General features: G+C 36.5%; 1 protein-coding gene across 2 annotated transcripts in view; it reads right to left on the bottom strand.

The window, feature by feature from the left end:
* The window catches only part of LOC137295101 (switch-associated protein 70-like), a 47,451-nt gene extending 34,402 nt beyond the window's left edge, over positions 1-13,049 (bottom strand). For both annotated transcript variants that reach the window (XR_010957560.1, XM_067826397.1), the window contains exon 1: positions 12,879-13,049. Coding sequence is in view for 1 of the 2 variants with exons in the window: in XM_067826397.1 (XP_067682498.1) it covers positions 12,879-12,974 (96 nt within the window). In the remaining variant the exon portion in view is untranslated. The remainder of the gene's footprint in view (positions 1-12,878) is intronic.
* Between the last annotated feature and the right edge of the window lie 4,520 nt (positions 13,050-17,569).

Genomic DNA, 17,569 nt, shown 5'->3' with positions numbered 1-17,569 from the left:
ATTTTATCTTTTTAATGCCAAACATATATCAATATTTGTTGGTATGAAACAGCGCCATAAAGATTTCGAACCACCCACCGGCAATTTCAAGGAAGGTACTCTATCCATTAGTCTAAAGCAGTCTCTTAAAGTTTGCGATCAAAGCAAAATCCTAATATTTTTTGTAACTGCTGCTGAGAATAATGATCCGTCAATAACATCAAGACCTATATGTAATGAGTGCAAACAATCTCTACTGTGTGTACATAGTGCCTCTGGTTAAGTTTAACTTTAAAGAGTAATCTCTCATCTCTTGTCAGTTACCTTTCTTCACATACAAACCCACGCACTGTATCTCTAAGTTAGTCTAACACAGAGCTTGTCACTGTCAGCAGTGTTAAAGCACATTCATAATTTATTATCAACAACTGCACCCGAACAACTTCACTGAGTGGCATTTAAAAGTTGGTGTGATGAACAACAGGGGGAGTTACAAGGACATTACAACTTCATTATTATTAATATAGTCAGGATAAAGGAACAGAAGTGCATTTCAGTCTCGTCTCTACCATATTTCCTCTAACAAGCCCCCACGTGCTTAAGGACTTCCATACCAGTTGTCCATAAGAGGCATGTCGCCTACTGACGACACGGTGCTTTTTGTGCTTGCTGGGTGTGCTAATTATTAGTGAGCATTACGTCAAAGGGATCATTCCTTTATAAATCTATGTTCAGAACAAGGGAGAATACATTTATCAAAAACATACCTACAGTTTATTAGAGACCAGGTGCTTATTAGAGGCCCAGCTTTTATTTCTTAAACTACTGCTTATCCACGGTGCGTACTAAACGCCTGCCGCCTTTTTCTTAAACCTTTGCTTTACCCCTGGTGCTTATTAGAGATCTCTCGCTCAATATTAGAGATCCATTATTAGAAGAAATATAGTATTTAAGTCTGTGCCTACAAACGAAACTACTCCATTCCAGCATTCACAAAATCAAAAAAAACAAAAAAACAAAAAAAACCAGTATAAACAAAAGCACTTCTCCTTCCAGCAACATAAAAAAAAAAAAAAAAAAAAAAGACATCATTTTCCACCCTAACACTTAACATTTTCCACTTATCCAAAGAAAACATACAGACAATCAAATGACTATCTAACTGTTTTTGAACATATCTGAACCTAATATAGCAAAAATAACATTTGGTAAGATCTTTAACACAATAAAAAAAACTCAATGTACAACAAGAAAAAAATAGGATCATGGAATCATGGCTCAGTTGAATATATAACAACAAAAATATGTGTACTTTCATAACACTAACTTGATACACTGGTTTGTTATGACCACATGACTTATCCCACTGGGTACCCATTTTCTGCTGGGTTGAAAGAGGCATGTTTTAACAAACTCATTTGCCTGAGGAGACGACACCACATGTATCACATGTGCTTCGTTGTGGGGCTAGGGAAGTCTCAGGAGTCAAGCTGCCAAACATCACCCCTCGGTCACCCATCCAAGAACTCTCCAACGCCGCTTAATTTCAATTGATTTGTGACCTGAACTCTATGCACAAGACCACCATTGTGTAATGTATCATGAAAAAATATTTCATACCAAAATTCATTATTAATTACAACCAATCTTTTCAGATATTAGGACAATATAAATACAGAATATAAAGTTTCATCATGTTTCAGTAATAGGTTAGAGAAAGACTCCAGTCAAAAGTAGTAAAACTCATGTCACAGACATGCTATTGGTACAAGTTAGGACTTCAACAAATCCACATTGCTCATTTCTGCACTAATCTCTCCTCAGAAAAGTTCTTTTTCCAAGTTTCCTATCTCCCAGCCATTAGAACTGTTACTATAGTTAGGCTGAACTTAAACACACATTTCACACTTTCACATATCAACTACATAAACTGTTGAGAAAAACATGAAAAATCAGTTTTTTTCCTAATTCCGACAATACATTAGCTTTTAACAGCAGAATCTGCATTGTGCTCCACAGAAGTTATGTCATGTATGTTTCTCTCCTACAATGCTCGACCTGTGGAGATCTGGTATAGAACTGATCTTCAACAACACATGCTTGTTGTAAACAGCTACTGATTGGATCAGGTGGTCAGGAATGTTGACCTAGCGGACCCAATCCCATGTCAACTGTGTTACAACAAGCATGAGTTGCTGAACAGTAATTCCAACACAGATCTTCACTGGGTACAGAAACCTCGATGGCAATATATTGCTCTACGATGTTTTTTTGGTTTTTTAATCAAATACATTAGTCCTGCCAATGATGCTATGATCTGAAATAGAAAAACGAAAAAACAGGACAGGAACATATACTTGGCTGAGAAAGTGTAGTTTCAGATACAACCTATGTTTAAAAAAATTATTACGCAGTTAGCATAACTTTGCACATACAAAGGGTCTGATGACAAAATTAAATTCATTCCATTTTTGTTCTTACTCTTTTTGTTATACACAAAATGAAAAGGACAAGAATATAAACTGAATTAATTTAATAAGTAAATATTGTTGAAAATATTACTCTCCCATTGGCATGACATTGTACTGTGACACAAAGGTCATGATGACAAAACTAAAACAATTCAGTTGTTGGTCTTATTCCTTTTGTTTTGTAAGTAATGGCCTTTCATTTCCATAAGCTGCCAGCCATTTGACCCTCCATTAATCTTGCGGTAGGACATCCGTCAGTCACGCTCCGCGGGTCATGTTTACACAGGCTTTACCTAATGCTAAAACCTTCTTACAATACTTATATGAACACACAAACAAGTGAAGGAAGTGACCTGTGACCTTTGCTATCCTGTCCATGGTTATGCTGTTGGATTGATGTCTTTTTTCTTTTATGAAAAAAACAGTAGTTTGGGAATTTGTTGGATAATTATTTTGATCCAAATGTGAAAATGAAAGTATTTAGGTGTCCCAGATAAAATCTAAGTAACATAAATAGTTACCACTGCACTAGGGCTCCAGGTAACTTTTGAGAGTGTGGGTGTACTTACACATCACATTGCAAGTGGAGGTGTACTGAGAATTTTGAAGGAGTACAGACACACTTTACTGTCAGTGCACTAGATATGTGGTTTGTTATTTATAATATCAAACAATTTTTCACCTTCTAATCTCTATACATATTTAGGTATTTATGTGCATAAATGATGCCACTGAAATCTATAAATATGTCGTACATCATTGATTTTTAGGTGTACTCGCCTTATCTATAGCAGTGCACTTAAATGATTTATTTGAGAAAAAATAGGACAATTCATATCTGAATATATTATTGTTAACATTCAACCATGGTATTTACCTACTTTTTTGCTTATTCCAACTGTTTAGGAACTGTGTTTACAGATATCAAATCAGAGATGGGGTGAAATTGGGCTTAATGTTGCACTTATGAATGTTTAGCACACACAATGACATGCATGCATGTGTATGTATGGATGCTTGTGCTAGCCTGTTTTTTAATAGCGTTAGCTCACTGAGATACCATGCCACAGTTATGCAAGAATACCCTCAGACATATTGTACTGACCCCAAGCCAACCAGTCACTGTTGTACCCATAAATGCCGAGCACCAGTCAGGGACCAACAAGTACCATATTTCAACATCTTTTGGTGTGATGCAGCCAGGGATCAAAAAATGTAAGATGCTCTAACAGCTACACCACAGTGGCAGTCTAAGATTTGAGAATCTTATATATATCATAGCATGCATCCCTGTTGAATCATGCATAATTATCTCAAATGTTTTCTCTTAAACTGAGCTGACTGTGGAAAAGTCATCACCCAATTAAAATTGCATTGACGTTCATTATATGGCCATGATTAAGCCTGTGATAAATGGACTTGTTCACATTTAAACTAGTGTGTGAGTGAGTATGAGTATCAGCAATATTTGAGCAATATCATGGCAGGGAACAGCAGAAATGACCTTCACGCATAATATGCCCATGTGGAGAATCAAACAAGAGTCTTCGGCATGATGAGCAAACGCTTTAACCACTTGGCTGCCCAACCGCCCCATATCTAAACTAGACAAGGAACATGAAAATCCATGCTTGCCACTAAAGGTGACTATGCTTGTCAAAAGAGGCTACTAACAGGATCGTCTGGTCATGCTCTCTGACTTGGCTGATACATGTCATCAGTTTCCCATTGCACAAATTGATATTCATGCTGTTGATCACTGGACTGACTGGTCTAGACTCGATTATTTACAGGCCACCACATATAAATGGAGTGCTGCGTAAAACAAAACTCACTCATGAAAAACTCACTAAACTAAACAAACATACATGATTGTGAAAACATGATAGCTCAGTACTTCATTATTCATGAAACAAGAAATATCACTGAGGCATGTGACATCATTCCCCGCTGCATATTATCAAATCAATCTTAAAAAATAATGAAATTGAAGGTCATAGTTTAAGCTGAAGTTAAATGTTAACAAAAACATGACCAGTCAACCTCTCTTGATCTTTTGATCTGTAGTTGTTCAAACACACAAATATTTTCAGAACTCACTTTGACCTTGACATAAATGTCATGGTGTATGAAATATGCAAAAATAATAATAAAGAGAATCTATAAAAAAAAATGTCTTCAAAGAAAATCCAGTGCACCATTCTTGAGATATGTTACTGACAAACATCACATGCAGGTTAACATGCTGAAATCTTCAAAGCTTTGTGGCAACTTTGAAAGTTATGTGAAGGGCGCCAAAAGTGACTGGGTTCTGTGTCTTCCCTTGGTGAAGTTTGTTGTCAAATATGAAGAAGAAAATCCTTGTGACCTTGAAATGAAGTTCGAGGCCACCAAACCTAATTGGGACCTTTCTTACAGTGTGATGAACCTAGTTACAAAATATGTAAGGAATCCTGTCAACTGTTCCAATTCGTACATATGGCTGGCTGGCTGGCCGGATCCCAACACAATATCCTCCTGCTTGGCACTAAGAGCACAGGGGGGACAATATATATATGCGAATTCAAGGTATGAAATATCAACTTTTACACATCCTCAATCATAAGGACCCAGTGATACTTTCTAAAGTACCAGTACAGATTATTTTTTAAAAATCAGAGACTAAATAGACAATTCAAAATATATTTAACATTCCAAAGGTCAGAACTAACGCACATAATGATTGCTTGATGACACACTTGATGATTGCTTGATGACACACTTGACAAAAGTTGTTTTTAGGACCAAACTATGAGTAGATATATTATCAGTGTGCATGAAAAAATGCATTTCTGCTTGAATGAACAGTAACCATAGTAACTGGAGCATCAGTCATGTCGAATAACTAGTCTTCATCAACTTGTTCAATGTCAGTCAAACAGATGACATTATCAATGATCCTCCTGCGATTCAAACACAACCTGGTATTTCTTAGAGCCACAGCTCAACATAATAACAATCCTTCAGAAGACTTTTCTGACATTGCTCCTTATTAAAAATGAAACAAGCTCTTTGACTCAGCTCCGACTTTAATTTTATTTTGCCAGTAAGGGTTTGCTGCTGCCTTCAGGGTTTTAAATCTACAGGCCCTGATTGAAATCTGCAGGGACAGTTTCATACAACCTACACTGTACACAGTTTTACAGTTTCACAAGATCAATTAGAGAAGCGACTGGCATACAGAGATGGTTTTATTTGTTAAAGACTGGTTTTGACATTCCTCCGCATAAAGCACTGAAATACCAGGAATTGAAACTGAAAGTTATCCCAACATGATGGATCACTGATGATTCCTGAACGTTAATAAAGAAAAACAAAGAAAAGAATCCAGGTTTTTATAAAAAAAAAGAATGATTCACTGAAGGCCACATGAGCTTGCAAATATTTGAAACTGTCGGCCCAATAAAATAAGGAGCGTTGGTCTTCCAGACCGGAAATTATTTCGAACACGGGCTCAGCTTCAACAGATTTCATTCCAGCCCAGATGTTACTGGTACTGTACTTCATTAGACCTTGGAATCTGTTGCAAGTTCCCTTGAACAAGTCAAGAGTGTTGCCCTCTCTCTATGTGGAACAATTGTGAAACATTGAGAACTGATCCAGAATTATCGCCCTCAAATGTTACTGGTCGTTCATATATATCAATGAGGACTGCCATCTTTGAGGTTTCACTTGTTAGAAGAAAAGCATGAATTATAGGAATGCATTCATGTATATGAACAGTGTGAAACCAACCCTGTCAAACACCATCACAGTTCTACTTGATGATATTTATTCAACAGATCAGACATTATGTTACATTATGTGGTTCGTAAGAGATCTACAACCATGATCTACAACAGCAATACTACCTTGAGAAAACAAGGATCTACAACACAGATATATATTCAACAGTCCAGTTGCCATATTGCACATTTTTTTTCTAACAAAGATCTACAACAGCGATATTTTTTCAACAAACCACTTGGCTTGTTACTCTGTGTTGTCAAACAAGTATCTCCTAAAGCAAAAAGTACCTATTTTTAATATTATTTCCTACTGAACAAATTTGGATATAACCACAAAATGTCCATCTTTTCAAACTGAAATGTATTTCCTGACTCTCTGACAATACTTCCTGCTTTGAATCACATGAAAGAACCATAACTGGTCGGTCAAACACATATTTCAATTTGTCAGTTCCAGACTGTTTGAAGTAGTGTGCCACTGAGCAGCTTATACCTTATAGTTGTAAAACCACTAGCAGTCACGTGACTACTGATTATGTAACAGGGTAGATAAAATCTGAGGACCACATTTTTCCTTCCGGTTACAATGCCCCAGTCTCTTATCATTTATAATCAACACTGCTTTGTGCAGCCTTCTGCAACTGACTGCAAGTATTTCAGTCTCTGACAAACAATTTAGAAATTTATCATTCTGGACTGTTGGACTAGTCCACAGGACTGGTGCATGCATGTGTTTTTGAGTGAGCCGGTGTGTGAATCAGTTGAATGAGCGTCTTTTATGCAGCACTAAGCAATATTGCAGATATATGGCAGCTGTCTGTAAATAATCAACTCTGGGCCACTCAATCCAGTTATCAACAGCATGAGCATTGATCTATGCATTTGGTGTCAACCATGTCAGCTGACCACCCGATCCAGTTAGTCACCTTTTACAACAAGCTTAAAAGACTAATTCTAACCTGGATCTTCTTGGGTATCCAGAAAACAAGAGTAATATAACTAACATGCTAATGCCAAAGAATAACCGGTCTTGATTATCCACAAATTCAACTTTTAGCACAACTAGCAGCATGACGTTCAGCCAAAATATAGTATACTGCATTACACACATACGTCACTGTTATTAAAAACTTCTGTCACTGTCAAATAGTTTTTCTGGGCAAACTTTGCAGCTTCAAATTCCGATGGTAACAGGCTTTTAGTGAAATTGTTTTATCATCAAGGAAAACTGATAGGGAAGACAAAAATGTTCAGTCAAAGTCAAAGGTTAAAAAGCACTGGTTTAATGCTTGATAAAAAAATCAGGTCATATTATAGCATTTAAAAGCATTTAGTACTTAACATGCATTTAAAAGCATTTAGTACTTTTAATTTCACACATACAGTAACATTTTTGGAACACTGCATTAAAATAATGTATGTAGAATAAAAAAATAATAATTCTTTGCAACAGAACGCCTTGCAATACTGACACAACTTCATGGATAACAATGCCTTTCATTTCTTGAGTGTGAAGTTTTTATAGAGATTCTTGTATCATTGTCAAAGGCGAAGAGTCTGTTCAAAACATCTTATTCACAAAACAAAAGATGTTGCTATCCATAAAGTTTGTCAAGCCCTGATAGGTTGTTCAGGTTGTTTTACGTCGCTTGCGAGTATCAGCAGATCAGTGAGTAGACCAGTTAGCAATGTCAGTGAATTTATCCAAATTACATGATGAATGACTTGAAGTAGGCCACCATTATGGTCAAATGACACTCATATGGTTGTCATTTGGACGCTTTGATCAGTTTGGATAAGTAAAATACCTGATAAGAAAACAATTACAAGAAGTCCCTTGAAATTTTACATATCACGTTTCCACTGTCTTGTATTTAAAAACTTCTAAATTGCCAGTCACATAAAATCACCTTACCTGCACAATAAGTAATAGCAGTTTGTTATAGACAAGGATTCTTTTGAAGTTTACATGAACACTGGCTCCTTGTGTATCAAAGGGACACAACTCTTAATGCTTTAAATTAACACCAAAATCTAGACCTGCTCAGAGGTTGGTACTTAGTCACAATTGCAGCAGCAAATGATATACACAATTCCCAGACAGGCATTTAATAAATTGTTATTTCCCATATCAAATAATAACACATAATTAACTGTAGAAATGCTTTGTAGAGAGGCTCTGTTTTACACAGATAAAAGAGAATATTACAAAGAGAGAGGTTTATGATTATTCTTTTTAAAAAATGCAATATTCAACCAGCATTGTCACTAAGGTACCATATTTCCATGCCGCATATTATCATATCAAACTTATAAACAAATGAAAGTTAAGGTCGTAGTTTCAGATGAAGTAAAATCACACCAAAAACACTACTCTCAAACTCTCTTGAGTTATTCAAACGCAAAAATATTTTAAAGAGTCACTTAGACCTTGACCAGTGTATGAAACTCCTAAAAACAGTTGTCATGACCTTGAAAATCAACTGAAGGTCACCAAAATGGTCTGGGCCCTGCAACTTCCCTAGATAAAGCTTGGTGTTGAATAAAGAAGAAAATGCAGGGAACAGTTCTTGAGATATCTCGCTGACAAAGTAAAATGCTAAAGTCCTCTTGTGACCTTGAGATCTCTTGTGACCTTGAGATGAAGGTCAAGGTCATCAAACCTGTCTGCCACCTTTCTTTTACTGTGATGAACCTAGATACCAAACATGAAAAGAATCTAGTCAACGGTTCTTAAGATATTTTAATCTGTCCTTCTTACGTACGTAAGTACAGATGGAGCCTAATATTACATCCCCGACTTCATGCTAAACGTGCAAAACTTATTGATAAAAATATTGGCACTCTTTGTCAGTCTGAACCAGAAAATCTCCACAATGTGTTTATAGAATGCAAATTTGTACATGAATTCTGGAGATAAGTTGAACATGTTTTCAATCAGTACATCCGTTTTGATATTGTAAATACAGATTCTGATATTCTCTTCCCCTATGGTCTGTTGACATCACATATAATATCATCAGCCTAGAAATGTATCCATATCACAAGCAGAAAAAAAATATGCTATCAATAGAAGGTTTTAGAAAATTTCTCATAGATGCTTTTATTGTTGAAGAAATTATTGTTAAGAAGAATAAAGATTGACCTCATTCCATGCAAAGTTATTTGATCGCTGTATTGCAGTCTTAATGTGGCTGTCTATTAATCTTGTCTTTTATCAGTACTGATAATATGTATCTCATAATAGTTTTTGATGTTCATACAAGCAGTTTCACACATGCTTCAGGAATCTATCCAACAAACAATGTATTGCTGCCATACATAATTTACATAGAATTGATATTTTTACATAATACAAGCATATCTGTTGGTACATTCCAAATTTACTTATTTCACACATACTGAACTGAAATTAATAAAAAGATACACATCAAAAATACAAAATCAAAACAAAAATACACATACATATTTTCTTTCCCCAAACTGCACGTGACAAACATTTAGTTAAGAATCCTCTTCTAATTATGAAACATGTTTCATGCTCTGTTGTATATCAAAGCATTGAATGCAGTCCTAAATTTTATTGTCCCACACTTATGGATTTATGACAAAAATAACTTGGCAAAAGATCCCATTTATGATCATAAATAGTTTTTTCAGAAACTGCCTTCCTTATGCACTTAGTTTGGTAGGACAGATAACTCCACCCCACACAAGAGCTCTAAACACCATGTAACCTCTCACATAACAAAGCTATCAGGCAACCCTGATAACCTGTTTCCAGTTTCATCTTAAGCATTTTTTCAGACGCATTTTTACTTCCAATGAGATACTAAACTTCATTCTGGTAACAGAGACAACTGGACGTGATGAAAGTTTAGACTTCATTGCTAGAAAAGTAAAACATGTGAAGTTATAATGTCCCTGTGATAGCCTTGGCCTAGTTATGTAGATTAATGCCGTTCTCTGGTTCAGACTTGATTGTTTACTGCAACAATATAGCTGGAATATTGTTGACTGTGGCGTAAAACTAAACTCACTCACTGATAATCTTGGCTTGTATTTTATTGTATAACTACATATCACCACACTCAGCAATATTCCAGCAATATGATAGATGCCTGTAAGTAATCGAGTCTGGACCAGACAACCCAGTGGTCAGCAGCATGAGCACTGTTCTACGCAATTCTGTAGCATGTACGAGTCGTACCATGGGTTTGAGACTGCACCAGACAAACCATTCACTGATCGATATAAAGAGCAATGAAATACATCAACAACCATGTCTTCCCCTGTTCACCTGAATCAGTTGCTAGTGAGATCCGTGCTATGATGAGGCTGAAATATTGCTGATGTGATAAAATTTAACACACTCACTTGGGACCCATCCCACCTCACCTCGGAGAAGGAGTAGTAAAACCCATTTATATTGAAAAAGTCATCATATTACTAAAGGGTTTCTTCTTTTTTTTCGTATGTACAACCAGAGCAGTGGGGTAGCGTAGTCGACAGCAAAGACCCGGGTTCATTTCCCCACATGGTCATGATACTGTAAACAGCCAAATTTTCGCGACCGTTTAATTTTCGCGAACTTCGCACCAGACTTCACAACGCGAGAATAAAAACATGTGATAATATAGATATATCATACACTCTATTCAAGTCAAAGACACAAAAACAATACAGGTGTCATTGCTCAATCATATGTCACCGCTGGGCTAATCTGGATTAACACGGCTCAATCACGTTCTATTTTCATTGCTCTAACACCTAATTAAAAAGGGTTAATTTTTAAATCAATTACATTAATTTGTTGTTAGATCACTTCGCAAATCTGTTTATTTTATAACAGCTCAATGTTCATGCACCTACGTGTCGTGTAAAAACATTTCGAGACGCCCCTGTAACAAGATCACCTTGCGAAAATAAGAAGGCGCGAAAAGGTTTAGTGACCATCACTCACGAAAATGTAAAGGCACGGAAATAAGACAGTTTACAGTATATGAAAAGCATTTCCTGCAATGACATTAAAGGGAGTATTGTTAAAAGTGATGTAAAACTAAACTCACTTACGGTATAGAACCATTCACATCAATAGCATTTGACATTCAAATACCTGAAGGAATTTCAGTGAGGGCATTCTTTTCAACACAGAAAGGTTATTAAAAACAGATGTGTACGTTTCAACTTGCCACCAGTTTACACTGAAATACACACTCATCTGGGCCTCTAAATGCTTTTCTTAAGACAGTGGGTATTTACTCACTAGTTCTCAATCACAGTTGTCATTGATAGGCTTCTTCATTTATTCAATATATCTTTCACTTAGTTCACTACGACTTTTATGTCGCTGAGTTGAGTTTTTAGAATAGTTCAGCTTAATATGTTCCTTCAGGTAACTGCTTTTGATTGAGTTGAATGAATGAAGTCGTAAAATTATCACATATGTCTAACAAACAACAAAACATCAGTTTCCTCTTACATGTTCAAAGGCACACTGTCACACATTTTGGACAAAATTTATGCCAGTGTTATATATACAGGGACGTGCACAAACTTTATCTTCCTATTGATGCAACAAAACACATATTATCCCTTGTCATGTACAGCTTGCACTGAAAATGATAACTGAAACCTCAGGGAAGACACCTTCAAACCAAGAACACTTACCATATATGGAATGTAAACAATTATTCCATATGTTGAAAACTGTTTTCTGTGTTTGATGAATTACTTTCAATCACAAGCTGTACTTTGGATATTCATGAAGAGCACTCCATGGGACGGGTTCGATTGAAATAATGTTCAGCAAGTAGCTAGAGGATGTGAGGGTTGTTTTAATGCAACATACATTACACTAATTCAATCTAACTTTTCAACTTAATACTATAACCTAATTGCCCAATTATTATAAAAAAAATTAAATGGTAGATTCTACTCTCCCAGAGGACTGAGAGTCAGTATTCAAAAACTTGAAAAACAAAGTCAGCAATTTAATTAGATAATTCTTATGCACTTGAGAAAACATGCAACTTTTGAGATAACAACATCTCCTTTGTTTCATGTGGCAATTGTTTAACATTTTTTTTAGCATTGATCTGTACACCTTTCACAATAGAGAGTAGCTACAACCAACCATAGTTGAGAGTTGTTTACAGGGTCTATAGTTGCTCTCACACCCTAAACATGAGTTTGGTAGATTACGAACTTGGCAATAGTTGTGTGCCAACTCACTGTAGGCTCATTGGGTCAGAATTACAGTTTTAAAGTTACAATGGGTTTTTTTGGTTTGTTTGTTTGGGAATTTTTTCATATTCGGATGTCGTCACCGACAAATTGGGTCATAGATAATGAACGTCGCCTCGCCTGTTGCTTGTCCTGCTGCTGTTTGTGACTATTCATGTAATCCGTGTAGTTACACAAGACCTGATTTGCCAGTTTCAAACAACATCAAACAACACAAGACAAGTTTGTACTCCCGCTGAAACCATAGACCATATACCCTACTGAAACGTACATCAACTTTGATTCTCTTTGGTGTGCGACCACATTGTCTAACCCAAAATGGGCCCCACGCAACGAAGAGTAACGCAATCACGGCTAAACTTTTTCAAAAGCGACGCCAAGCAAATCTGAATAAAAACAATTGAAAACATCATACCTTTAGACGTGATTTTTGTACAATCCCTGTTTGCTGTACATCTAAGGCATTGAATGCGTGCCACAAACTTTTCTGGATATCGCCAGTGGTCGCCATCTTGACATATTTTGATCATGTGACTTGTAGCACCGGTAAGAATGCCCCGAACACTTTCGCCCACTTCACCACAATAAACGTCAATGTGACGCGTCGCGGAAGTTACACGTTTGTTGATAATTACGCACAGTAGGGCACGAAACACTAAGAGTAAAGTGGATTCTTGATGGTATCAAAATACTGATTTTCACGAAGAGCTATGAAAGTACCATAAGAACGAAACGAGGAGATACAAAGGATCGACCGGCGAGAATGATATATAAGGAAGGATAAGATTTATGGATGAATGATTACTTTATTTACAATGTGGGGCGACCGTAGTACCATTATCAAGCATGCGATGTTCACTGGAATGCATGGAGGCATAAGTGTGTGTGTGTGTGTGTGTGTGTGTGTGTGTGAGAGAGAGAGAGAGAGAGAGAGAGAGTGAGGGAGATCGAGAGAGAGAGAGAGAGTTTGATATGCTGGAGTATGGGACGGACTTTACCTGTCTTAAGGGAGATGCTTTTGATATTCTGGAGTACGGGGTTCTCTTTTACCTGTCTTAAGGCAGAACTTTGATATTCTGGAGTATGTGGCAGTCTTTTGTTTGTTTTCATTGAGACACCTTTGATTTTCTGGAGTACATGACAATCTTTGGTTTCTTTTCATTGAGTCACATGCATATGGTATTCTGACCTATATGTCAGTCGTTTACATGTTTTGTAGTCTTTTGCTTGTTTTCATTGAAACACCTTTGATATTCTGGAGAACATGACAATCTTTGGTTTGTTTTCACTGAGTCACTTGCATATGGTATTCTGACCTATATGTCAGTCGTTTGCTTGTTTTGTAGTCTTTTGCTTGTCTTCATTGAAACACCTTTCATATGGTATTCGGACCTATATACCAGTCGTTTGCTTGTTTTTGTAGTCTTTTGCTTGTTTTCATTGAAAAAGATTTGATATTCTGGAGTATATAACAGTCTTTGGTTTGTTTTCATTGAGTCACCTATGGTATACTGGAGTATGTGTCCGTATTTCGTTTGTTTTTATTGAGACACAGTGTTAGATCTGGGTGAAATTTTGAGTGGGTCCAAATTGATGAAAATAATGTTTCTGGACCCCCTCCAATGTTAAATAGATGGGCAGATGTAAAATAGAAGGGGTCCTCACTGAATTTGATGAGTCAAAACACTCCAAAACCCTCTCTTGAGCCAACACTGGAGACACCTTTGATATTCTGGAGTATGTGACAGCCTTTTGTATGTTTTCACTGATACACCTTTCATATTCTGGAGTATGTGACACTCTTTTGCCCTTTTCATTCATACACCTTTGATATTCTGGAGTATGTGGCAGTCTTTTGTTTGTTTTCATTGAGACACCTTTGATTTTCTGGAGTACATGACAATCTTTGGTTTCTTTTCATTGAGTCACATGCATATGGTATTCTGACCTATATGTCAGTCGTTTACATGTTTTGTAGTCTTTTGCTTGTTTTCATTGAAACACCTTTGATATTCTGGAGAACATGACAATCTTTGGTTTGTTTTCACTGAGTCACTTGCATATGGTATTCTGACCTATATGTCAGTCGTTTGCTTGTTTTGTAGTCTTTTGCTTGTTTTCATTGAAACACCTTTCATATGGTATTCGGACCTATATACCAGTCGTTTGCTTGTTTTTGTAGTCTTTTGCTTGTTTTCATTGAAAAAGATTTGATATTCTGGAGTATATAACAGTCTTTGGTTTGTTTTCATTGAGTCACCTATGGTATACTGGAGTATGTGTCCGTATTTCGTTTGTTTTTATTGAGACACAGTGTTAGATCTGGGTGAAATTTTGAGTGGGTCCAAATTGATGAAAATAATGTTTCTGGACCCCCTCCAATGTTAAATAGATGGGCAGATGTAAAATAGAAGGGGTCCTCACTGAATTTGATGAGTCAAAACACTCCAAAACCCTCTCTTGAGCCAACACTGGAGACACCTTTGATATTCTGGAGTATGTGACAGCCTTTTGTATGTTTTCACTGATACACCTTTCATATTCTGGAGTATGTGACACTCTTTTGCCCTTTTCATTCATACACCTTTGATATTCTGGAGTATGTGGCAGTCTTTTGTTTGTTTTCATTGAGACACCTTTGATTTTCTGGAGTACATGACAATCTTTGGTTTCTTTTCATTGAGTCACATGCATATGGTATTCTGACCTATATGTCAGTCGTTTACATGTTTTGTAGTCTTTTGCTTGTTTTCATTGAAACACCTTTGATATTCTGGAGAACATGACAATCTTTGGTTTGTTTTCACTGAGTCACTTGCATATGGTATTCTGACCTATATGTCAGTCGTTTGCTTGTTTTGTAGTCTTTTGCTTGTTTTCATTGAAACACCTTTCATATGGTATTCGGACCTATATACCAGTCGTTTGCTTGTTTTTGTAGTCTTTTGCTTGTTTTCATTGAAAAAGATTTGATATTCTGGAGTATATAACAGTCTTTGGTTTGTTTTCATTGAGTCACCTATGGTATACTGGAGTATGTGTCCGTATTTCGTTTGTTTTTATTGAGACACAGTGTTAGATCTGGGTGAAATTTTGAGTGGGTCCAAATTGATGAAAATAATGTTTCTGGACCCCCTCCAATGTTAAATAGATGGGCAGATGTAAAATAGAAGGGGTCCTCACTGAATTTGATGAGTCAAAACACTCCAAAACCCTCTCTTGAGCCAACACTGGAGACACCTTTGATATTCTGGAGTATGTGACAGCCTTTTGTATGTTTTCACTGATACACCTTTCATATTCTGGAGTATGTGACACTCTTTTGCCCTTTTCATTCATACACCTTTGATATTCTGGAGTATGTGGCAGTCTTTTGTTTGTTTTCATTGAGACACCTTTGATTTTCTGGAGTACATGACAATCTTTGGTTTCTTTTCATTGAGTCACATGCATATGGTATTCTGACCTATATGTCAGTCGTTTACATGTTTTGTAGTCTTTTGCTTGTTTTCATTGAAACACCTTTGATATTCTGGAGAACATGACAATCTTTGGTTTGTTTTCACTGAGTCACTTGCATATGGTATTCTGACCTATATGTCAGTCGTTTGCTTGTTTTGTAGTCTTTTGCTTGTTTTCATTGAAACACCTTTCATATGGTATTCGGACCTATATACCAGTCGTTTGCTTGTTTTTGTAGTCTTTTGCTTGTTTTCATTGAAAAAGATTTGATATTCTGGAGTATATAACAGTCTTTGGTTTGTTTTCATTGAGTCACCTATGGTATACTGGAGTATGTGTCCGTATTTCGTTTGTTTTTATTGAGACACAGTGTTAGATCTGGGTGAAATTTTGAGTGGGTCCAAATTGATGAAAATAATGTTTCTGGACCCCCTCCAATGTTAAATAGATGGGCAGATGTAAAATAGAAGGGGTCCTCACTGAATTTGATGAGTCAAAACACTCCAAAACCCTCTCTTGAGCCAACACTGGAGACACCTTTGATATTCTGGAGTATGTGACAGCCTTTTGTATGTTTTCACTGATACACCTTTCATATTCTGGAGTATGTGACACTCTTTTGCCCTTTTCATTCATACACCTTTGATATTCTGGAGTATGTGGGGCTCTGTTTGTATCCTACTTGCATGAATTGATGCTCATGACGTCAATCAGCTAAATTTCATGTCCAGACAAGAATATTTACACATTGCCATCATAAAGCTTGATTAATGCTAACCAAACTCAACAAGCAAACAAACAAAACAAGTTATCTTTTGAGAAATGAGTATTAGTATGATTTACGTTCAAGAAATGAATACAAAAAGAGCTTTGTCTGACTCATGTGCATGTTCTACTTACAAATGCCGGTTCTGATATTGGCTGAGCAGATGGTGGGCGTCAGTCTAGCAGTCCATTACCATATACTGTGAATGGTTGATCCCAGAGTTCTTGCAATGCAGTATGCACGTCAATTAACGTGCCATGCTCGTTGTGCGGGTAATCTGTCATACAGATGCAAAAACGAATATATCGAACACAGTCGGTAGCTCATAATGCTAATTTTCCTGAACATAACTCACAGCTGAAACTCACAATTACTTTGTTATAATTTTTGGACTAGATTTTGTCAAATCACCCATTGTTGCCTCAAGCACAGTTGCAGTGATCTAACCACAGACAGATATAATCGACATGTACATTAGGAAACATCTATGTGTCCATGTGGTGATTGCACCGGTGATTGTACTCACGACCTTTTTACATGTTGGAACTTTTAAAATTTAAGAAAAACTGTGTATTTCCTGCTTTGACTGAATAAAAATATGTATAAGTCATATTAAACTATCATATCTTCATTGAGCGGTCAATGGCGGACCCATCACAGTGTTTACAAAGTAATCAAATTATTATTCAGTGGAATCCGTCAAATCCGGACTCTGTGCAATGAGGGTTTCTCCAAAATCCGGACACCTCTCTGAGTTCTAAATGTATCATTAATGCTTGCTTTATATTGCGGACTCTCTCATTTGCAGATTACGGACTAAAATAGCAGTCCCGACCGCATAAAAAAGCACAATAGCGTTTTAATTCACTTAGTGTATA

This window comes from Haliotis asinina, chromosome 1 (assembly GCF_037392515.1).
Source record: "Haliotis asinina isolate JCU_RB_2024 chromosome 1, JCU_Hal_asi_v2, whole genome shotgun sequence".
NCBI classification, from domain to species: Eukaryota; Metazoa; Mollusca; class Gastropoda; order Lepetellida; family Haliotidae; genus Haliotis; species Haliotis asinina.
The sequence above is the reverse complement of the archived record's forward strand: the minus strand, read 5'-3'. Positions and strand labels throughout refer to the sequence as shown.